General features: G+C 42.0%; 1 protein-coding gene across 2 annotated transcripts in view; it reads left to right on the plus strand.

Annotated features, from left to right (window-relative positions):
• KIAA1524 (KIAA1524 ortholog) overlaps positions 1–22,997 on the plus strand; it is a 32,014-nt gene that overhangs the window by 2,590 nt on the left and 6,427 nt on the right. The window contains exons 2-17 of one of the 2 annotated variants that reach the window (XM_019528608.1): positions 786–933; positions 4,761–4,873; positions 7,103–7,197; positions 7,768–7,864; positions 9,270–9,392; positions 9,556–9,701; positions 12,259–12,334; positions 13,425–13,652; positions 15,172–15,331; positions 16,454–16,595; positions 17,432–17,531; positions 18,047–18,165; positions 19,071–19,263; positions 20,062–20,136; positions 20,229–20,339; positions 21,437–21,633. In XM_019528608.1, the coding sequence (XP_019384153.1) occupies positions 786–933; positions 4,761–4,873; positions 7,103–7,197; positions 7,768–7,864; positions 9,270–9,392; positions 9,556–9,701; positions 12,259–12,334; positions 13,425–13,652; positions 15,172–15,331; positions 16,454–16,595; positions 17,432–17,531; positions 18,047–18,165; positions 19,071–19,263; positions 20,062–20,136; positions 20,229–20,339; positions 21,437–21,633 (2,123 nt within the window). Of the gene's footprint in view, positions 1–785; positions 934–4,760; positions 4,874–7,102; positions 7,198–7,767; positions 7,865–9,269; positions 9,393–9,555; positions 9,702–12,258; positions 12,335–13,424; positions 13,653–15,171; positions 15,332–16,453; positions 16,596–17,431; positions 17,532–18,046; positions 18,166–19,070; positions 19,264–20,061; positions 20,137–20,228; positions 20,340–21,436; positions 21,634–22,997 lie in introns of those variants that run through there. The other variant, XM_019528609.1, reaches the window with a different exon arrangement.

Below are 22,997 nucleotides of genomic sequence, written 5' to 3' on the forward strand. Positions count from 1 at the left end.
TGACAATGCAAGGTCACGGTTGGCAGGGCTAACCGGACCTTGTCGTGCATCCACAGGTGCATCTCAAGTAGAGCCAGGGAGGTGATCCTCCCTCTCTATGCTACGCTGGTCGGGCCACAGCTGGAGTACTGCATCCAGTTCTATGCGCCCCATTTCAGGAGGGATGTGGATAACATTGAAAGGGTCCAGTGGAGGGCCACCCGCATGATCTGGGGACAACAGGGCAGACCCTACATTGAAAGACTGCGGGACCTAAACCTGTTCAGCCTTCATGAGAGAAGGCTGAGGGGGGACATGGTGACTGTCTATAAACTCACTGCGGGGGACCAGAAGGGTTTGGGGGAGACACCGTTTCCCTTAGCATCCCCTGGCATGACAAAGAACAATGGACACAAATTATTGGAGAGTAGGTTTAGATTAGACATCCGCAAGAACTACTTCACAGTTAGGGCAGCTAGGAGCTGGAACCAACTTCCTAGGGAAGTGGTACTGGCTTCTACCCTGGGGATCTTTAAGAAGAGGCTTGATGCCTACCTGGCTGGACTCATTTGAGTCCAGTTTTTTCTCCCGCCCAGGTGGGGGGTCGGACTTGATGATCTACAAGGTCCCTTCCGACCCTACTTCTATGATTCTATATTAATTCTTCTACTTAATGATGCTATGTGTGCTGGCAGTATACTGCATTTTTCAGTTCCAGTACATTTCCCCAATTTGAATCTAGCATTTAAAGAAGACAAACTATATTGCAGATAAATAATAACCTACTTTTGAAATTCTCTTTTCAGGTTCTCTTTGGACTGAAGCTGACCCGGTTGTTTGTATCAAACCAGATACTGCCAAGTGAATGTCTTTCCTGTCTAGTAGAGCTTATTGAAGACCCAAATATAAGCTCTTCTCTAACCCTTTCTGTGGTTACTTTGCTTTCGCAATTAGGTAACTTACTTACCTGTTTAAGAGAAACAAATGCATTTTTTTAAATGCTTGTGATAAAGCTTCATACTGCTGTAGTTGGTGACAGTTTGAACATAAATGAATTCATGAACCTCACTTTGAGCATCTCCTCTGGGGTACCTATATCCAGCCAATCCCTTTCCTGCAGCACACCCACAAGCCTGGGGTGACCACTGCCACCACCTGGGTCCTGGGCTTTGTTAGGGCTCTGTGCAGCCCAGGGGACCCTGTTGACTTTGGGGGTGCTTAGCCTGCTGTGGTATTTTGGGATGCTTCTTTTAGCCTGAAGCATTCACAAGTAGCTCCCTGTATGGGAGGAAAGTAAAAAGCCACACCCACCTTAGCCAGCTGAGAGAAGCGGGGCTTTAAAGCCCAGTCTCACTCTCATAAGCATTTACAGCAAGGTGTGCTATAACCAATAGCTTTATTGATCAAAGAGGGAGAGAGTGAGGAAAGGATACAAAGTAATGGAAAATGGAAAGAAAGCCTACTTGAGCAAAACAGAATGGGCTTATTGGCCCTTTGGGTATGCACTTAGTTACCTGAAATTTAGCCAATAATTTAGGATGGAGTGAAGTTACTCACACGTTTATCCAGAGACTGATGGAGCTCTGATGGCTTGTTGCTACTTTCAGGGTCCCAAAGATGACTTCCCCTTTCAAAATGGAGTGACCTCTTTTTGTGACCTCATCACTAAGTCCGAACCAGAAACAGGCAGTACTGGATGCAGACCAATCCTTTTAAAAATAGTCAGCATCTTCAGGTAGACAGACCAGGGTCACAGGTTGTTCAGCAAGAAAAACTCAGGACAAAGGAAGAGTGAGCTGCCCCCTCCCTACAAAATTTTCACAACCCAGTCACCCAGGTTGACCAGGTGGATCCAGCAGCCAGAGTTTGAAACAGAGGGCTGGGCAGACTCAGAGCAGGGAGGCAGATGAAAAGGGTGTCTTGTTCACAATTGATTCTTGAATTTCTTTGGCTATTGTAGTTGATAATGTTCTCCAATAAATATAATTGATTATGCCTTCTGGCCATGGCCCTTGGATGCCTGGGTTCCCTTTCCCCCGCAGGGGCAGGGCCCCTGGATGCTCAGGTTCCCTCTGGAAACAGTGGGTTTCCCCTTGCAGGCAAGCAGCATTCTAGCCTGCAAGGGGTCCTGCTTGGAGCTGCTGGGAGCGAGACATGGGGTACATGCATGCATGTAGCCAGGAAAACAGCCAGGCAGTGTGAAGAGCAGCTCCCTGCAGGTAAATATGGAGGGGAAGGGGCATGGGACAGATTGAGGCCTCCATGGTGAAGCTGGGGCTGGGGCTGGGGCACTGCCCAGCCAAGACAGTACATGAAACTCAGGGTGGGGAGCAGGACAGAGCCACAAGTGGTTTGTCCAGGGAGATGGGGTCGGGGAAACTCCCCACCACTGGACACCTGTGACTTGTGCATGGGGCAAATGCTTGCTGCTCACTGTGGGCTTGGGGCGTTCCACTTTGCTGCATTTTCCTTGGCAGTGAGGACAAGCGAGTTGTGCCTCCTGCTGCTGGGCAGGCGGGCAACATGTGGCCAACACAGGGCTCCCAGGGCAAAGGCAGTAGGGCAGAGATCCCCGAGCCCACAGTGAGCAGCCTGCATCCACCTTCATCCCACTTGGCTTTGACCTGCTTTAAGGCGTCCCTGCACTTAAAAATGGTTGTGGCAGCACTTGAACTGAAGCTCTTTTGACAGGCTTTAATTTAAGCACGCCTGCTACCATTTTTAAGCGCTAGGACGTTGATACACGTGATGAAAAAAGGTTTAGTTATGTCAGGACGCTTTAAAGTACTGACATAAATAAACCGTTTTGTGCTCAAAAAAATTTACCATTTTTAAAGTACTGACAAATAATCAGTCTCCGATGTCACATGTAACCAAATCAGTTATCTGACTGGTATCCTCCAGTATGGCTGATTTTAATAATCAGCCATTGGTATCAGCCAAAAAAGACTTTACTGGTGCACCCCTATTTGTATATACCTCTCTGAGCTTCAGCATGTGGCCTTCATAGATGTGTGGTAGATAAAGCATGTAGTGCACTGTTTAGATGCAGATCTAGGTAAAATTCCTAGATGCCATTCCCTGTCTTGGGTGCCTTGTCACATTTGAGCATTCTTTACTATTTTATCAGAGTTCCTCTAGTATGTCTAGGATATCTGTACTGTTCATGACCTTTTCTCTAATTTAGAGCCACTCTTCTGTTTTCTAAAATAGGTGGTAAAAGTTCATTTCTTTTTTCTTAACTTCTTCCCCCATCTTTATCAAGTGACACCCTGGATTGGTCACCCTGGATGATTGACTTCCATCTGGGTAATCTGTTGGTCACTTACTAGCCCACACTTCTACCAGGGCAGAACAAATTATTTTTCGGTATATCTGTTGTAGTGTTCGGGTAGATCTAGTCAGATGTCAGTTTGCCAGTCACCTCTGACCATGCAGATGGGCAGCCACAAATTATAAAAAGCAGTGTGAATCATGAAAACTGAACAAAGATCATCTAAAATGTTTATTCAAAGTAATCAAGCACAATTTATCAGTTGTGTAGAGACAGATTTCCTAAATTGCACAACATTCCAAGATTAATATTAACCATTTCATAGAAGAATGGAGGGCAAGATGTGGAAATGGAGAGAAGTTTTGAAAAACTTGTGCTGGAACTTGGACATCCTGGTTCTTAGGCCCCTGGTACATTTTCATGTAATGGTGCATTGAGAGCTGATCTCCAATCCCAACAATTGCACCCCCTGCCAAGCCACATGTACGTAGCAGGACAAACACTTCCGGGATCTGGGATCAAATCCAAATCATTCTATTACTACATGCCGGTGCAGGGAATGTCTAAGAAGTTCAAGGCCTGCAGCTTGGTGTGACCTATGCAGGCCTAGTACTAACCATTTGCTGATTGTCAGCCTCAATTGTAGGACTGCACAAAACCTAACTTGAGACTAGTGTGGTCCTGAGCCAGAGACCCACAGTCAGCTGACTTGTGTCTGGGGCCAGTCCCTGAGAGTTGCGTACTAGAATGTCAGAAAACCTTGTGTGCAGCTAGCTCATCGGCACGTGGTTTTTTTAAGGCCCAAGCACGTAGAGCCCCAGGGTCTAGAAGGTTCCCCAAACTCTATGCACCAAGGATGGTAGAAAGTTGTGTGCAACCAGGCTACAACTGTTCTAAAGATTCTTGTGGCTAGGGCATGTTACCTATCTTTCTCTGCAGCTCGTTGGGAGCTGCAAGCCAAGGCAGTCAACCTGTCAATTTGCAGGGAGCCTCATGACTCACTGTGACTTGACTGGTCCTCAGCTGCCTCCAGAACTGGGGGACAAGGAAACCACCACTCCAGGTCATGATGACCCTTGTGGCTCCCTCTGACTCGCACCCTGGCCCAGATGCTGAGCTCCCCTCAGCTTGGCAATCTGAAAATCGGTGGAATACAGCTGTCAGCCTTTTGCCAGTGGGGGGGCTGTCAATGAAACCCTGTCAGATGGCTGGGATCAGGCTGTATATTAGAGCTACCCTGCAATGGATTCAATTTAAGGTTCAATGAAAACCGGTCACAAAAATCTTGCATGCATTTTGTGGAATAATTTTGTGGTTGGTTTCTTGATGCGTCATTCATTGTCTAAATGTGCAACTTGGTTATTATGGTAAATGCACTATAAAGAGTAAGTCACGTCTTAGATGTACATCTGCCAGGGGCCTTAGTTTAGTGTTCAGACCACTAGCTAATCCTGTGCAATTTCAATTAAATTAGCATTTCTTTAACAGAATGTCTTTTACCTTCTAGTTTCAGATAGTGAGGCCAAGGAGGCTCTTCAGAATACTTATAATCTGACTAGTGTACTAGCAGGAGTGGTTCATAGAAGCTCTACCAATCCAAACAATCCAGTTTTATTACAGGTAGGAAAAGTAATTGTTAGTATTCTCCTTGAATTGGGCAGTGAACTTTTTCTAAAAATAGTATTTTGCTTTACCTATCAGACAACTGTCATAAGGGGATGATGGCAGCAGCTAACATAAATGTTTGCATTGCCCCAGCTCGGGAGTTCTTATGTCAGTTGGCCTGGTCAATACTCTGGGTAAAATCCTTGCCTCTGTAAAAGCCTTCCAAAATAACCAAAATCTCTTTGCTAGATATAAAGAGCCTAGGGATGAGAGGCCTTTGAAACACAGCTAGAAAATTGTCCTCTTCGTGCAAGGTAGTTTGGTTCTAAATAGCATTTTTGTGTACATTTACATAAAACCATCTCTTTTTTGAAAAACAGGTTAAATGAAAAATGTGCACCTATTCTAAATCAGTTGCTTATTTAACTTCAAGTAAATAATTGTATGGTTGACAGTTGTATTTTGGATGTCTCCCAAGAATTTTGAAATCAAAATGATGGTTTCTTTAAATTTGCTGCTGAAAGCAGCATGTACTCAGTAATGAAAACCAACTATGAATTTGATTAAATGCAGCCAACGCTGAGCATGACTGTAACATGCATGGCCCATGTTGGACAACTATATATATAATTTTTAAGAGAATTTTTTGTGTTCTAATCCAAATCTGTGAGTCAGTCAAGAAACATAAGTGGCCCTACTACCAGCAAACATCCCCTGTCTCCCCCGGGGTTTCAGATGGTTTCCAGATCCTTTGGCAGGCATCCCACGTGCAGTCCCAGGCCCGGAGGCTTGGGGTTCAGATGCCGCTGAGTTTCGCTTGCCCTTGGCCGTAAGGCCCCAGGAACAAGCTAGGGAAAAATCTCCCATTTCCATAAAGTGGGCATAAAGCTAAGATCTTCCCACTCCAGCAGCAAGTGGGAGGTTTACTATATGTTACCTCTGCGAGTACTACCCCATGCCAGAAAAGCGGCCATCCTCGGGGGCAACTAGAAAACAACCTTAGCGGTCATGGTATTTCCCCTGCCATGTTGGACAATTTTTTAAAGAAATTTTTTGTGTTACAAGCCAAATGTACCTACCAGAAAGATATGTTAGTGTAGCTCATCTGAATCAGACATATAGTAGTGCCTTATTATGCTGACTGTCAAGTCATGGCGAGGCACTATAACAAATATGTTTTGACTTCCTCTTCATTCCCACAGCTGAGCTGTGCCTTTCTTTCCCATTTCCAAAATTCCTATTTCTTCACCAGCCTTAAATGTGTGCCAAACATCACTAAGTGGGCCCCTGAATAGTTTACCCAGAATCCCTCCGTCACCCCCTTTCTTAGCCTGTTGCCTATGATTGGTGTGGTCGTACTTTCCTTGGAGGTGGGGGATCCAAACCAAGTTGCCTCATCTGCATAAGAAGTTTTGGAGGATCCCGGGACTTATGACAAGACCCAGTTCCAGCCATGAGTGCGGCCTAATTAGCACATGGATCCTCTGTGAAAGATATCTGAAGTACACATACTGAGCAATGCTGAGCTGTGGGGTCGCTATGGCTTAACGCTGCTGATTCTGTTGGGGCCCAGCCCAATGAACTATATGGCAAATCATGAGCCTTTTAGCTTTGGACTAACATAGTGCATAGTTTGTTTTAAAAATAAGTAGGAACAAAAATGCTGCTTAAAAATGTATTTATGGAGCACCTGTGCTAAAACTTTCAGCAGTTTTAAAAAAGGTAAAATGTATGAACTATATCTAGATGAACTATATCTATGGGTACCTATAGTAAGAGGCATCTTTGTTTTAAAGTCAGTATTGTCAAATTTGTTCTTCATGTCCATGTGCCCAGGGTGAGCAGGGTCTGACAGTAAGGGGAAGCTGAGGAAGGGAGGGGCAGGGGGGAAGAATTTGGGGGCAGAGGATAAGGGTTCCCCTGATTCCCCCCAGATATATTTCTCTTGCTGTAGGAGTGGAAGGAGTACAAGTTCAGGGCAAACCTCCAATAATTAGGTTCTATACCTGAAAAATTATAATATTTATAATGGGGGGGAGCTTGTATTTGAGTAAATACAGTATTATTGTTAAATTATTTCTATAATACTAGTTTTGTAATCAAAATATGAACGTAAATCATAAATGAAAGTGTTCTTATTGCTCATTGATGGATAGGGATGTATCTCCATATAGTAATATCTACTTTTTTGTTGGATGTTGTAGGAATGAAATATGTATATAACAATTGTGTTTATTTCCACAGAGTATTCAGCTTCTGCAGAAATTAACCTATAATGTCAGAGTCTTCCATGCCAGTGCTAATAATGATGAATTAATTTCATTCCTACTGCAACATGTGTGAGTTTATGTTCAATTTTTTTGCTTCACAGGATTTTTAAGGGAATACAATTTTTAAACTTTCTTCAGTACGAAAGATAAAAAATAGTGGAGTAAATGCTTCTGAGTTACCAGATGTCTCTTTCAAAGCACTAAGTTACAAATAGGCAACGATCGCTTACTTGGCAGTTTCAACAGCTGTTTGTCATTCTATTTCTTCCCATAAAAATGAACAAAGAATAAACAAGAAATGAAAATATAATGGCAATGTGCTGCTATTCCTCTTGGCATTAGAATTTGCTTTAGAAAAGTGGGCATCAATCCTTCAGATACTTGCACAAGCAGTTCCCTGTGCTTATGTAGATGTCTCTGGCCTTGCACCCTCAATGTGTTAGAGGTTCTGTATTGCTGGACTGCCATATAACTTTTTATTTTCAGATGACTGACTGAATAGCTGTTGCAGATCTGAATGCTTGTAGAACTCAGTACTGGAATTCCAAAGAAAAGTTATTAGATGGAGAACAGTTTCTCAGTGGACAATGTTGAATGGCTTTAAATGTTGAATATTTGCATTTTGTGGAATTTTTTCAGTCAATCAGCTGAAGACGAGCTAACAATACCATGTTTAGGACTCATGGCAAATCTCTGTCGACACAACCTATCTATTCAGGCTCATATAAAATCTTTGGTAAGGCCCACCAACTAATGTTTTTCTGGGGAAAGAGGAGAGGAGGGGGAAATATAATTCACTGATTATTTGAAGACTTAAAAGTTTTAACTTAAGCATCTTGCCTTCTGTTGTGGATCAGATACTAGCACTCACCAGCCTCTGATCTGAGCTGGGTTATTCTGGACCACAGCCTGGAAAGGTTACCAATCACTGCTCTACTTGGATGTAGGCAAAATTATTTGGATGGATTTTGACAAAATGTGTATTTGAGGGTATGGCCTTTCCTAGCTCACAACAGAAACTTATTTGCTGATTTTAACATTGTATTTGGATATCACTTGTCTTGTTAAAACATTCTTTATTATTAAACAAATTAGCATGGTTGTATAATAGTGGACTGTGCTTTACTACTCCAGTCGTCTCAAATTCAGTGCAACAGGACTTGTGGCTGAATGCATCTCTTTCAGCTTGAATCCATTAAACTGGGTGCATCCACATGTGCACTTTACTGCGGAGTTGACTGATTATCTCTGCAGTAAAGCATTATTGTTTACAAATGTACTGGTATTACCATGCAGTAAATTAACTCTGCCATAGGATAGTACTATCAGGGACAGTACTATCCTACAGCAGAGTAATTGCATGTGCTGAAACAGATGTGTAGATGGTGATGGGCTGGTTGAAGTGTGGGAGCTGCCTGCTGCCCAGCCCTGCAGTTTAGCACCCTTGTGCCCCAGCCAGCCTCTCTGCTGTGTGATGTCACTGCTTAGAGCTTGGAGCTGAACCCCTGAGTCCCCTGCCAGTTAGGATGCTTTGCCCCAGTTCAGTCTGCTGAAATTCCTGGCACACGTGTCAATGCTGTGCCTGGGAGCAGCTAACTCCAGCATGAACTGTGCTGGAATTTATCATGTTGCCTTAATAGCACATGTAGCTGCACCCATTCCGGCATTTCCCTGATGCTATACAAGTAGTAATTTACCTAGCTACTTTTGATGTGTAGAAAGCTAATTCTTAAAAAATGCTGAAAGCAGATTTTCATTGCAAGTCTGCTCTCTCTATGAAAAGAATGTTACTTGAGTAGACAGGAAGTAGATGCTGATTTTGTAGTCTACAGCCTTTTATCTACAAAGTTTTATCATAAAACAGTAATTCTTTCATCTTGGAATTGGGGATAAAATTGAATTCTTTTGCTGATTTCCTTCCCAGTCAAGTTTCAGTTAAACTCTTTGTCCTTGATGTTACTGTTCACCACAATACATGCACAGATATAAATTGGTGAGGTCCCCTTAGGCTGGAGTTTTGGGGTTTGAGTACATTTTTTACTTATAAAGATTTTAGCTTATTGTTACTGAACACACTGATTTCTCATTTGATGAGTTTAAGCATTTTTACTCTGTGCTAATCTGTTTTGCCTTTGTTCTAGAACAATGTGAAAGGTTTTTACCGTACCTTGATAAGTTTCTTGGCCCATAGTAGTTTGACTATGGTCGTGTTTGCACTTTCGATTTTATCGAGCCTTACATTAAATGAGGAAGTAGGGGAAAAGGTGAGTAAATATTTTTTTTTGGAATATTAGCATCGTTATAACATTTTAAGAACAAGAGACAATCAATTACAGCAGTTGAGTTAATCTAGTTGCTCCTTGTTTTGGTAAGTGGGTAATCATTTATTTCATTGTGTTTTATATTATAAATGTTTTTCTTTTTAAGCTGTTTCATGCTCGAAACATTCATCAGACTTTTCAGTTAATATTCAACATTCTTGTAAATGGGGATGGGACTCTGACAAGAAAATACTCTGTTGATCTACTCGTGGATCTCCTGAAAAATCCCAAAATTGCAGATTATCTTACTAGGTATGATTTCACCTTGTAAATTTGGTGAATTTAACAGATGATGTGGCTTTTCCTTTTACAGTACTAATGCTTGTTTCCAAGTGTTTTATTTATTTTAAAGATTTTCCTCTGGGCAGTGGATCATGGCTCTGCCTTGTCACCACTACATGATTTTGGCCCTCATCCCACCTGTCTGTAGCACCATCCCATTTGCCTGGCGAAGCACGCCCTGTCTGCAAAAATCCTGTGCTAGTCTCCATAGAGACCCTACCTGCCAGCAGTATCTGACACCCCTGGTGGCTGGACAGGCCCAGGCAAGAATCAGTTGCCCCTCTCCTCCATGCCCCTCCCCCCCTAGCCTTCAATAGCTCACCAAAACTCCCTAGATAGCCTTCCAGCCCAAATAATTGTCCACCCCTGTTCTACTCATTGTTTTGTTACCTTCTTGAGTAGTTTAGGTTTTTCATGCCATCTTATTCTTGTGCCCGGGAAGCAGTATATTCTGTGCTTTACACAGTCAATCGCAGAAGTAGACTGAATTGTTTCCAACCTTTTCATGCTATCAGTTAAGCTTTTGGTATTACTTGCAGTGGAACACTTTATCCTGTCTTTGTCCTTCCTTCAATGATCAGGTTATGAAGTAAATAGTGATATAGTATTGTAACTTCCAGAAATACCGATAGATGTGAAGTTCAGTATTTGGCTGCTTGACAACATTAGCTAGTACAGATGACCGCAGGGCAGCTCGCGTGTGGGCTCCGATTGGCTGCAGCAGGAGGGCAGGGGCATGTGCATACACACACAAGTAGCCACAGCCTGCATGTAGAGCAGCACTATGCTGGTAAGTCTGTGGAGGAGGGGTAGCTAAGAGGGAAGGAGCATGGTGGGGTGCAGACTGAAGCCCCCACAGTGAGGGAGGGAGAGGGGCAGGGTTGGGGTGAATGGGGCTCCGGGGCCAAGGCGCAGGTCATGGGACAGCCACAGGAGTCTTATCCAGAGGTGTGGGGGGATGCGACTCCCTGCTGCTGTGTGCACTCCTGGGGGGAGCCTGGCTGGCACATGTGCCTTAACTTGTGCATGGGGCAGAGGCAAGCTGCCCACTACAGGCTGAGGCACTGTGTCCTGCTTCCTTTGCCCCAGGAGCCATGTGCCAGCCACACTGCATATCCCCTGCCTGCCAGGCTGCTGGAGTTGCATCATGGAGTACCGCGGCTCCTGGGACAAAGGCAGCAGGGCACAGAGTCTCAGCCTGCAGCGGGCAGCCTGCCTCTGCCTCATACAAATCGGGGGCACGTGCCCCCCATGCCTTCCCCAGGGGTGTGCACAGCAATGGGGAGCCGTGCCTCTTAATGAGCCTCCCATGGCTTGTTCTCGCAACCCACCCTGGCCCCAGGGCCCTATTCTCCCCAACCCTGCCCCACTCTCTCCCTCACTATGGGGCTTCAATCTGTTCTGCCCTATGCCCCTTCCCTCTCCCCCTTCCCTCCTTCTCCACAGACTTACCTTCTGGGCGCCGTGTCTGCCCTTCACTCCTAGGCCGCAGTTCCCCAAGTCCTGCTGCTGCCCATCACTCCTGACCCACAGTATCCCACATCCTGCCAGGGCATGTGGGGACTCCCCCTTCTTGGGTTTCAAATCCATCCACACCTTCACAGAATCTCCCCCCTACAGACACACCCCACACCAACCCCCCAACTGTACAAATTACCTGCATAATTGAGTTTTTTTCACGCTATAATTACAATTAATTGCAACTAATATTTTTAATATCACAACTAATTGCAATCAAACTTTTTAGTTGCTTGACAGCCTTAGTTTTTAACCATAAGTGACACACAGCTTGCATGTAAGGGCAGTCTGTAATTGGGCCCTCTCTACAAAACATCAGTTTTATACTTTCAGTATTTTTGTGCACATGATTCATAATTGATATTTTAAAAGTTTTTTGTGCAGTTTTTAATTTAGTATTTTAGCAGCTTTAACCCTTTGAATCCTTCCCTTTGTTATTTGAATTTCCTGTGAAGTTTCCCCTGCCCTGTCCCCCACCAATGGCAACAGCATTTCAAGTTCTTTATCTGTAATTATCAACTTTGTTATTTCTCATAAAATAGAACTTGAAAACCTAGAGTCCATATCTGAACAATTTGATATTACCATAACTTTGTCGTCTCTTTCTTTTTTCCCTTTATTTTAAGTGATCTGGGATGGGATGTATCTACTTTATTTGTCTATGAGTATTTGCATTGAATGTACAGTAAAAGCTCATTCCGCCCGGGAATGGGGGATGCCAAGTAACAAAATATGCTGGTTAATTGAGTGGCCCCAGCTGCCGCTTTTTCCACTGTGTCTGGGGTGTCCCTCCACCCCTCCCGCAGGCCCTGCACAGCCTGTTATGCCCCTGGGCCATGGGGGCTTGGCAGCGCAGGATGCTTTGCCCCAGGCCAGGAAGTGGGCACTTCCTGTTTCGCTTTTTCTTGCAAGTTGGCATGCCAGTTAACAGAGAGTGCCGGCTTGTAAGGTGCCGCTTACCAGAGAGTTTACTGTATTTTGAATTTAATAATTCTTGTTTATGACACAGGTATGAACATTTCACCTCATGTCTCAGTCAAGTACTAGATCTTCTTCATGGAAGGGATCCTGATTCAGCATGTAAGGTATTTTATACCAAGAAAAATGTCGCTATTTATTTTATAGAATGATAGTTCTAAAGCTAGGAATTCCTGACTTTTGGTTCCATATTCACTATGGATTTTGGCAAATATTAGGTTTGGTGACTTAATTTTTGGGTGTCCAGTATCACAGTCAACATGGTCCAGAAGTGCTCAAACCAACTTGGGGTACTTTCACCTCTGCTTTGGCCATTTTTGAGGTGAAATAACCTTTATGTGAACAGGCTAAATCAGCATTGTACTAAATGTTATGGATTGAGTAGTATGTATAGAGCAAACATTTGCTTAATTTTTTTCCAAGTGTTCAGGCTCTAAACCGTAGATTTAATTCATCAGTGTGGTAGGTGATAAATGGTAATATTGGTAACATTAATATGTGTTGAAGATCTTGCTCACTAGTATATTCTGGATAGAGATCCTTAGTAGGAGTTTTCCAGAAATTGATCATTTGCTTCTGGATATGCAAAAGAACAATTCTGAATATTCTGGAGCACTGTTTGTTCTGGAGAATTTCACTACTTGCATACATTATCATTTATAATGCCAATAGATTGCTGGGCAGTCATCTTATTGCATAACATCCAATGTGCATGGAGAAAATGTTGTTTAACCCTTTTTAAACTTTTAACTTGGTTTGCAATAGACTAGCGATGAGCAACATTTTCTGGTGACAGGCCTGAATAACTCACTTGGATTGAAGGCGGGCTCATGCTCGGAGCTGGCTGCTGCTGCTGCTTCTCCCCATTACCCAGTTCTGGTGTACTGCAGTGCAGCACAGGTGAAGCCCAAAGCCTGTGGAGTTAAACCTTAAGTGTCAGGATGCAGTGGCTCTGTGGGCCATAGGTTGCTGACCCCAACACCAGCCTGAGAAAAAGAACGTCTACAAAATTAAGTTTGTTGTTAACCTGCAGAAGAAGAAATACCTGGTGACCTTAATTTCTTTGAGTCCAGTAAAACTGAGAAAGTTAAGTAACAGATTTCAGTAAGATGTGTTGAGGCTGGAGGTGTTATTTTGCACAATTCCTGTGAAGTATTTGACTACATAAAATAAACTGTCCTCATTTATTTGGCACAGGTCTTGGAATTACTGCTTGCCTTTTGTTCTGTGACAGAACTGCGTCATATTCTGCAGCTGACAATACTGGAGTCAGCTGCTTTTCCAGTCTCTGCAAGGACCAAACTTGCCACCCGCTCTAAATCTTCCAGGCCTTCTGTTGATTTAGTGTACTGGTCAAACCAGCCATTGGAAGCATCTGATAACTGTTCTCTTCTAGTTTTGGAATTGTTCAAGGAGATATTTGAGGTATCAAGACCACTTACTGATTTTACATAGCTTCCTAGATGTCATCTAATATCCTACTAGTAAGCTATTGAACTTGCAAACAGATGCACCTGGGTTTTCCAGATTCTAGGTTGTGTATCTGTTTTCCTCATTTTACTCAAAGCAATCTGTGTAAATAAAACCTAAAGTGTAAGTTCTAAGCTGTTTGTAGACTAAGGCCAGGTACAGACGTTACATTTATACTGGTGTGTGATGGGGAAAATGGTCTGCACCTATAACCAAACAGAAGTTCAGCACACACAGACTGGTTTAAAAATGGCAGACCCTGGTCTAAGGTAGACCTAGATGGATGTAGTATCAGACTTAAGTGATTTAAAGTTAGACCAGTCTATTGACCTTCTGTACCAGATCCTTTTCCAGCTCAAATTTAGGTTGCAGTCGGCTGGCATCCCAGATGCTTTGCAGGCCCCTGCTGCCCCCAAACCCACTGGAACTCATCTTGTGCTCAGCTGCTCTGAGCTGTCAGCCACAGGCACGTTGTGGCACTTGTAACTCAGTATTTTTCTATCTTTATACAATGTTCCTAGGCATGGTTGTGGGGATGCTCTGCAGAAGGAAGAATCAAGCCCCTTGGAGCTCTGGGGAACAGCAGGCGCCCTGCATGATTGCAGGACTCATGATTCTTGCGGTTGCACCAGGCACCTGCTGCCATCGCCTGCCATTCCCCAGAACACCGTGGGGCATAGACCTCTTGTAGAGCACCCTTTCCCCACCATGTAGCACAGGGTTGCAGGCACTTGCTGCTGCAGGAGGGCTTCCCAGCTCCAGTTCTGCTAGCTGGAAGTGTGCAAGCTCGCACAGGACCATGCAGCAATGACCAAGCAAGGTTGTCATGCCTGTGGCTGATGCTGCCATTGGGGGTTGAGGAGGGGTGCTTGTTACTTGACCATGTCCAGTAGGCAATCGGAGATAGCCCAGCCAAGGGAGCTCTCTGGCAGGCATGCAGGAGCACCCCCAACCTGCAGCCTCAGCCAGTGCAGGCAGCCTGCATGCATCCCCCTTTCCCCAGTCAAAGGGCGAATGTTTGCTTCTGACGTAACCTGGGGTGCTTAGAGTAAAATATGAAACTTGGATTGTTTCTGCCTTGGGCTTTTTGAATATCTGTACTTAACCTTAGATGTTTTATAAAATAACGTGCCTTTAAATGAAAAGCTATCAGTCTAGGATTTATAACCAATCTATGTTCAGCGTGTAATTTTAAGTAGAAGGTATTGTAACTTCTGAAAAATTAAAATGTAGGACTGTCAAGAAAGAAAGTGTTCCTTCTGTAGGACTTGCAAAAGTGCTAAAGGTTTTGTAGTGGTTCTCACCAACCTTTTCACCCAAACTGCTTTTAAAGAGTAAACCTAAGCATGAACAGAGACAGTTGGATCAGGGATGCACGAATGTCGCAAGGATTGAGATGGGGAAACATAGGTTATACATTGATCCGTGACCTGAATTTTGTTGTAATGTTGAATATTTGTGTATACTGCTACAGGATGTTATTGATAGTGGCAACAGCACATCAACAGAACCCTTCTTAGAACTTGTGCTGCCTGTTCTCCTTGATCATCTTCAGATTCCAGAACAGGTTGTGGATGAGATGCTAGTGAAGAAGAAATGTGAAAGAATGGTCAAAGCTATTGATGTCCTGCTAAATATCCTTTATATATGCTATTGCTATTTGTTGCTTGTCTATCTTAGCTCTTGTCATAAGATGTTATTGGTTGCTATCAAATACATTTTTTGAAAAGCTTTTATTTTAACTAAAGATAGTAACAGGCCTTAAGGAACAGTAAATTTCAGAATGAAGTCTGGCTTTTCTCAGGGGCCTTCATCCTAAAAGATGCCAAGTACTTTAATAGTTATTATTAAATAAGATATGTAGCTTACGTTAAATGTAGCAGTCTCTGGTGTAAAACATGGCATATAACAATCCATAATAGCACAACAAAATGTTTGGAAATGCTATTTTTTATTTCCTCTCTGTTGGGCCAGTAGGGGAAATTTAAGTAGGCAGAATAAATTTGGCAAAGTAGCCATTTATGGGCATCAGGGTTTACAAGAAGCCTATGGACCCTTTTTCTTTTGTTTTTTTTTAATGGTTCCAGAAATCTAAGGATTATATTGTAGCTAAGACATGACTGCCATGTGAATGTTCTGTGGCAAAAACAAAACTCCATATTCTGGTGAAACTGCATAAAAGTCTTCTCAGCTTAGGTATCAGTGATCTGCTTTAACAAAGTGCTTTCCTCACATCAGTGTTGGGATGAATTTTCTGTCTGTGCAGGGTTTTCAGAATCGTAATGAATACCATAAAGCTCTTTAATTCATGTAGTGTGCATTAACATGTTTGTGTAGATGATTAGGATGGTCCCTAATCTGAAGCATTACAATGCCTTCAGTTTTCTGGTAGGTAGCATTCTTTTTTTGTGTTTTTACTTCAGAACTAACTCAAATACCTTTTTAATATATAGTTTTTTGGAGGTGCCATCCAAGAATTGGCCTAGCAAGGTGGTGGTGTAGTCACAGCTCGGTGCACTATGAAATCACACTTTTAAGATGCAAGGAGACTTGTCTGAAGGTGAACAATTTTACTCCCTTCAGAGGACCTTTCTCATTTTGACTGAGATGCGATTTTCACTTTTGTGGCTTATTGTGGCAGATTTACTCTCATTCGCAAGGCTTCCTCCTTCATGGATGGAATGTCCTGCTGTCGTGTTTCCAATAAACAAGCACTAATAAGTGAATTTTATTTGTTTTTTCTTAACTGAATTTACCCCTCTGTGGAGATGATGCGTTGAAAGTGCATGCCTCAAAGATATTGACTGCCAACAGATGCACATCTTTAATAGAACACCAGTTTGCATATAGTGGAACTGATATTGGCTTTGGGACAAAGGTAGTGGACTCTGAGATGTGGTGAGCACACTAAAATCAGATTAATCTTAAATCTCATTAAGATTCCTCTTGTATTGCAGGGGTGGAATCTTTTTTTATTTAAAGGGCTAATTAGATAAAATTAATTCAACAGTATTTTTTAAATTAAGTTGCTACTATTTTCACAACTATGGATGTGTTACAGAATGGTAGTGTTACCTATTGGGTAATTATGAGCTCTAAAATTGTTAGATATTTTGCATTTATTTGCAGCATAAATATGAATTCTGATTCTGTGGAAAGGAGGACTTAATGTAATAGGAATTTTGATTACTGTAATTCTTAGTTTGCAGCTTAGGTACCCAATAATGTTCCAAGGCATCCATTCTTTATTTTTCCTTGGCTTTATAAATCTGAAGTTTTAGAGACAGAAAAAAGTAGGGAGTACAAAACTTTCACTTCAATGTTGCCTGCTGGAATATAGTGCTGGTCTCAACTCCAGGTCACCAATAACCTATTCACAGCACATCGTTATGAAATGAAGTTTAGTCACAAGGCAACTTCAGACTGATAAATGATTGATCATTGCTGCTTATTGGTATTCATCTTATTGATCTCAGCAGAGGAAGGAAAGTGTGGAGACTGAACTCTTCCTAGTGGAGTTGTTTTCATCTATAATAGAGATTCAGTAACATGTTTTACTACCATCACTTTTATTTATCATATAACTAGGTAGAGGAATTCAGTCTCCATGGTTATACTATAATGACACACTTTAAGTCAACCAAAGAGAAAATGCTTGTAGCTTAAAGTGTAAACTCAATCACTGTATACCTCACACTTCATTTTCCACCTCAATTGTGTTTTTATATTCAAAGCAAACTTGCTGCTGATATTGTTTTGAAAACACTTGATCTTATGAGCAGACTTAAGCAGTCGGTGCCCAGCATGGAAGTCAGTTTCTACAAAATTCTTCAGGTAGGCTTCAAAGACCTATGAAGAATCAATCATGTTAAGATACAGGATATTGAAGCACTACTACAGGCTTTATTTTTTAAATATTTTCCCCCTTAATGTGTTTAGACCATGTCTCATATGTGGCTGCAGTATTGAGGAACTTGCCCATGTGTTGAAATTTAAGCATGCTTTTGGGAGATGGGAGGTTGAGATGGTGGTTTTTCTTTTGCTGCCCATGTTGCGTATGTGGAATTTTCTATGCTGCTGAATCGGCCACTGTTACCCATTTTATTCATTGCTCTTCAGCTGACTTAAATCCTTCTGTGCATTTGATGCACAGAATCTTGAAATAGTATCTTGTGAGGGGAGTGGGTTTGGTAGGGGGAAGGTTCAGAAAGTTGCTTGTACTTCTACATAACTTCTAGAAGGATAAGAGCAATATTAAATGAAATGTTTGTGAACTCCAGGTCTGGATGTGCTACAATGTCTAGATTCTGTAGTTAATTATAACATTGACATAAGTGGTTTCTGCCCAGGATCAACGTTTGATTACACCTTTGGCTTTTGCTTTAACATCAGACCACAGAGAACAAGTCCAGGCTGGTCTTAGAATACTATTTGAAGCAGGACCGCTACCAGACTTTCCTGCCATAGTGTAAGTTTCTTACATGTCAATTCTTGTCTTTTAGGCCTGATCTTGAATTTTTCCACTGAAACAAACTTAAATTCTAAATGTCTCGGAGCTAAAGAAAGCATGCTGGAGAAGCTTTTTTGTAAAGTGTTATACTAGTTTTTCTAAATTGAGTCTCTTTTTCTTTACTGCTTCAAATACTGATGTATCATGCATGCTGGATTGCAGTCACTGTCCTGAAGTTGTGACAGGTTTAAAGTTCAGTTCTTCAAACTCTCAAGGCAAGGAACCAAGTGTTTTGTGTTGTTACAGAGCGACTGGTCTTATTCTTTCTTTGAGATCATAGTAGTTTTTCTAGATATGAGAGATCAAACATCAAAAAATGTAATGGCAGTTATGGAAATGCTGTCAATAGGTGATTAGTCTCCTAGTTTTCATTTGTTCCTGTATGTCTTAAGGGAGTCCCCTGTGGTTTAGTGGTAGACTCCTTGTTTACCACACAGGAGACCTGGGTTTGATTGCCAGACACTTATACAACTACAGGCATGAAGGCACCAAGCATCTAGACTCAGTCTGGCCTTTGGATTCTGTCTTAGTGGCCTAAAGGGAGGATGGAAGGTCTGGGCAGCCTCGACTCCTCCAAAAATTCCCACCCAGATATATGCATTGAAGGTTTGGGTGGCCCTCATGCATACACCATAATCCAAGAGGATGGACAGTTGCCACCATTATGTCTTGATATGGTTGTATACCTGTCAAAAGAAATTCTAGAATCCAGGATGGTGTTAGCAGGGGGATTGATCTGTTGCATGTTTTCAGTGTGTATCATAATTACAAGCTGCTTTTTTTTTTCCTGCAAAACTTTCTATTCTGTACCTCCAACATACATCTGTGGCAGGTTTTATTGCTTGCTTGTTATTTTTATGTAGACTTGGTGAAAGCATTGCTGCAAATAATGCATACAAACAACAAGAGGTGGAGCCCATGTCCAAAAGAATCCATATGCAATCATCTGTGACCAGTATGACATCAATGAAGTGCTCTACAACCTACTCTACAAGTGATGATTCAACAATTTCAAACATCCAGGAGCTAATACAAAAACTTCAGTCTGGACTAGAGGTTAAGAGATTTTTATGTATTTTCAGTATGCTTAAGTTTTACAACTCTGATCTGGTAAAAACAAGACTGTAATTCACTAAAAATCTTTAATTGGGCTACAGCATTTCCATTCAAACAACAGCATGGATTCATGTCTTGAACTAGAATTCAGTGCCTGCAGTATGTAGAAGCTGAGAGATGCCCAGAAGGTCTGAGTCTGATCTGTCAGGAGTTGAGACATTTTCCTGCGTGCTTTCTCCCTGTTTGCTTAGGTGTTTTGATTTCTCTGCAACGGGAAATACTGTTACTTTCCAGGAAATCTTAATAACGTTTTTGTTTGTTTGTTTGGTTTTTTTCCCCAAACTAACCATTGAACATTTCATAGCAATCCTCTGCAAGCTGCTGGGCTTATATGCACAGTCAGTCATGCATCAACATAACTCAATAATTCCCAAAATTGGCACCACTGTTTGGCACTGCCTTATCAGAAAGTGCCCTTAATCCCCAAACCACTTGGGGGAGGCTCCTCTCATACATGCAAGCAAATACCTTTGTTGTAAGGTCTTCACTGACTTTTAGGACACAATTGAACTCCTAGTATGCTACTGGACAAACCGTATGACTTCAAACAATACAACTGATGGGGATTACAGTTGAACAGTTGCAGCAAAGCTGATGTTCCATTGAGAATAATTAAAGTATTTAGGCTTATAGACTTGCATTTCAGTCATCAGGCTCTTTAAATGACCAGTCATAGTTACAAGGTGGACAGCTTTTCTTCAAGACCCCTTAATTTTGCTACTGTAACATTTCCCACAGGTGAAGGAACCAGTAACTGATGTGAGGATATCTGACATAATGGATGTCTATGAACAGAAGCTTTCTACATTAGCAGTGAGTACTATTAACTTCTTGTGTGTGTGTGTGTGTGTATGTATAAACCCACTTATGTTAGTGAAATTATGCTACTTTCTTTTTGTTCATAGTCCAAAGAAACCAGGTTACAAGATCTTTTGGAAGCAAAGGCCCTAGCCCTTGCTCAGGCTGACAGGCTGATTGCACAGTACCGCTGTCAGAGAGCCCAAGCTGAGTCCGAGGTGAGTATGAGTAAGCCAAGTCTAGAATTTTGATGTAGAAAATGCCTAACGTTGTTGAGTCTGCATGCCAATTTCCTCATGGAGGAACCACTATAGAGTAGCTCTAACACAGTGCATATACCTCAACTTGGAAATTTTATTTTAAAAATTAAACTGGATAAAGGGTAAATTTTTTTTTATCAGTTTGAAAAAATACTTCAGTACTTAGTCTCCTTTAGTTTCACTTTATGCTTTTAGTTAAAGCAGCTTGAGTCACCTTTGAATTTCCCATGTGTTTTTGTTATACTACATCTGAAAGTTTCTACTTCTTAATCAAGCTGTACTTAAAACAGGGGTGTCAAACTCTCCTGAGGCCGAGTGGCTGATCCAGATTATTATAGGGCTCCTCACAGGCAGGATCCAGCCTGGGGCACAGGGCAGCTGTGACAGTAGAAGAATCCAGGGGTTCAGTAGTGGCAAGGGATCCAGCAGTGCATCTGGATGTGGTCATGGATCCAGCAGAGGGGATCTGTTGGTAGCAATGGGTCTAGGACTGGTGGTGGTAAGCCAAGCTAATTCTGCAGCAGGCCATGCCCCCAGCTTCTAGTTGGCTCACTGATGGACCAGATAAAGCAGCTCTACCACCTTAAGCCCTGGTATGGATGCCCCATAATACACATTTTTTTGAAAAACCATTTAGACAAAACCTACTCAAGGTAACATTTCTACCTATGTAAAATACATTTAATTAAATTTTAAAAATACATATTACTATTGCCAAGAGCTAGAAGGTTTGTTGGAACTGTTTTGACATGAAGCCGTAAACCACTGGGGTAACCACTTCAAAGATGCTTTTGAAAGGACTTAAACTTTCTTCATCATTCACAGTCCTTAGAAGTTTGTACTTCCTTTCAAATTTAGTCATATCTTGCCAGTACATCAGTATTTGCTATTTTTATATCTGTAAATACACTGACCTCAGAGATTAATGGCTGTTGTAAATTCCCTCCACAAAATATAACATGGTGTTCGCATGTCCTTTCTTGAGTGGGTGTTGCTTCATAGGAGAGCCTGTTATTGAGTTTGCATGTGGGTTTTTGTTTGGTTTTTGCTCGAAGGCAAGAACACTTGCTGCAATGCTGAAGGATGCAGAACGAAAAAATGAAGAACTCGATGTACTACTGAAAGCTCAACAGGTAGAATCTGAACGGGCACAGAAGGATATTGAACAGCTCTTTCAGCACAATCGAAAGTTACAAACTGTGGCTGAAGAACACGAGATACTGAAAAGATCTTCCATTGATCTTCTTCAGAAGTAAGAACTTAAGCTTTTGAATGTCATGCTTTGCAGGGAAGGGCATATTTAAAGCTATGATTACATATGTAAATGGATGTCTGTAAAGGTTCTGGTATTTGACATTTCAACAAATGATTGCTCTGACTCCATTAGGTTCCCTTGGTTATCTTGATCATGGGAAAGCAGAGACCTTTGGTGTGTTGAAAACACTTCGTTTTTTGGCTTCAGCGTGTTGCAAGGACAGTGTGTTACATATTCATTTGCTTGTGGGGTTTTCAATTATAACTGCTTTGCTTTTCTTTCTTCCCCCACACTCCCTCTCTAGGGAAGATTATTTTTTTTAATGGTTGAAAAGTGGGGTGGATGTGAATGAAGTATACCAGAGGGAATAAATAGGGCTGTCTTCAAAAACAGACACACATCGGAAATACAGGCCACAGCTTTAAAATGAAAAGGCTGTCTCCTTCACATATACATATAATTAGTTGATGGAATTTTTCACTAAATGTGAGGCCAAGAGATTGCAGAGGAATTTGGGGGGGGAAGGAAGTGACCCTTCAATAAGCAAAGCTATAAATTGTTAGGATCAAGATTTTGAAGGGACCAAAACCTCCACACTATCGCTTAGAATCTGGCTTTTGCCCAATCATTAACACGACTGGAGTATTTGCAAGAAAACCACAAGGTTTATTAAAAAATAAGAGCTGAATGATAGCTGCAACAGAGGAAGTTAAAATTCCCTATATCAGAAAACTTTGCCCTACTAATCCAGGATTTCTGCCTGGGCCAGCCTGGCTTCTTCTACATTTGTTCATTTATTTTGTTTAGCTGTGCCAAGGCAGTCTTTAGACTGTGTTTTTAGGTTTTCAGTATCAGAGCAACTCTGTTTTTATAGTCATGCCTTAGTGCCTCACTTGAGAATAATTTAATGTTGCAGAATATTATTTCCTGATTTTTGTATTTTGATTTTGGATTTTGGATCTTTGTACTTTGCTTGAAGTGTTATGGTTTGGCCACTGAACTATATACTTCATCTCCTGGTCGTCTTTGTCATTCTAACATGTTGTCATCTTTTACACAGAACCATCTGCTCATAGCCATTTTTATGTGAAAGAAATTTGTCTTTAAATCCATAAAAGAAGAAAATGAAATACTACCTTGTGCTAATTTGCAACAAGTTTGACACCTTCAGCAGATCTGACTGGCAGAAGCTGATCCATTCCAGTCAGGCTTAGATATAGGTTCATCTATGTGTATAGTTAAGATGGAGCAGTAAACTCTGGTGCAGTTTGCACAGGAGTCGATTGCGCGAAGGACCACAGAGCAACCCCAGGATGATACAGAGCCCAGGGCGAGACTCCCATGCAACGCTGGTACCGTGT

Source organism: Crocodylus porosus, unplaced genomic scaffold (assembly GCF_001723895.1).
Source record: "Crocodylus porosus isolate Cpor-Errol unplaced genomic scaffold, CroPor_comp1, whole genome shotgun sequence".
Classification (NCBI taxonomy): Eukaryota; Metazoa; Chordata; order Crocodylia; family Crocodylidae; genus Crocodylus; species Crocodylus porosus.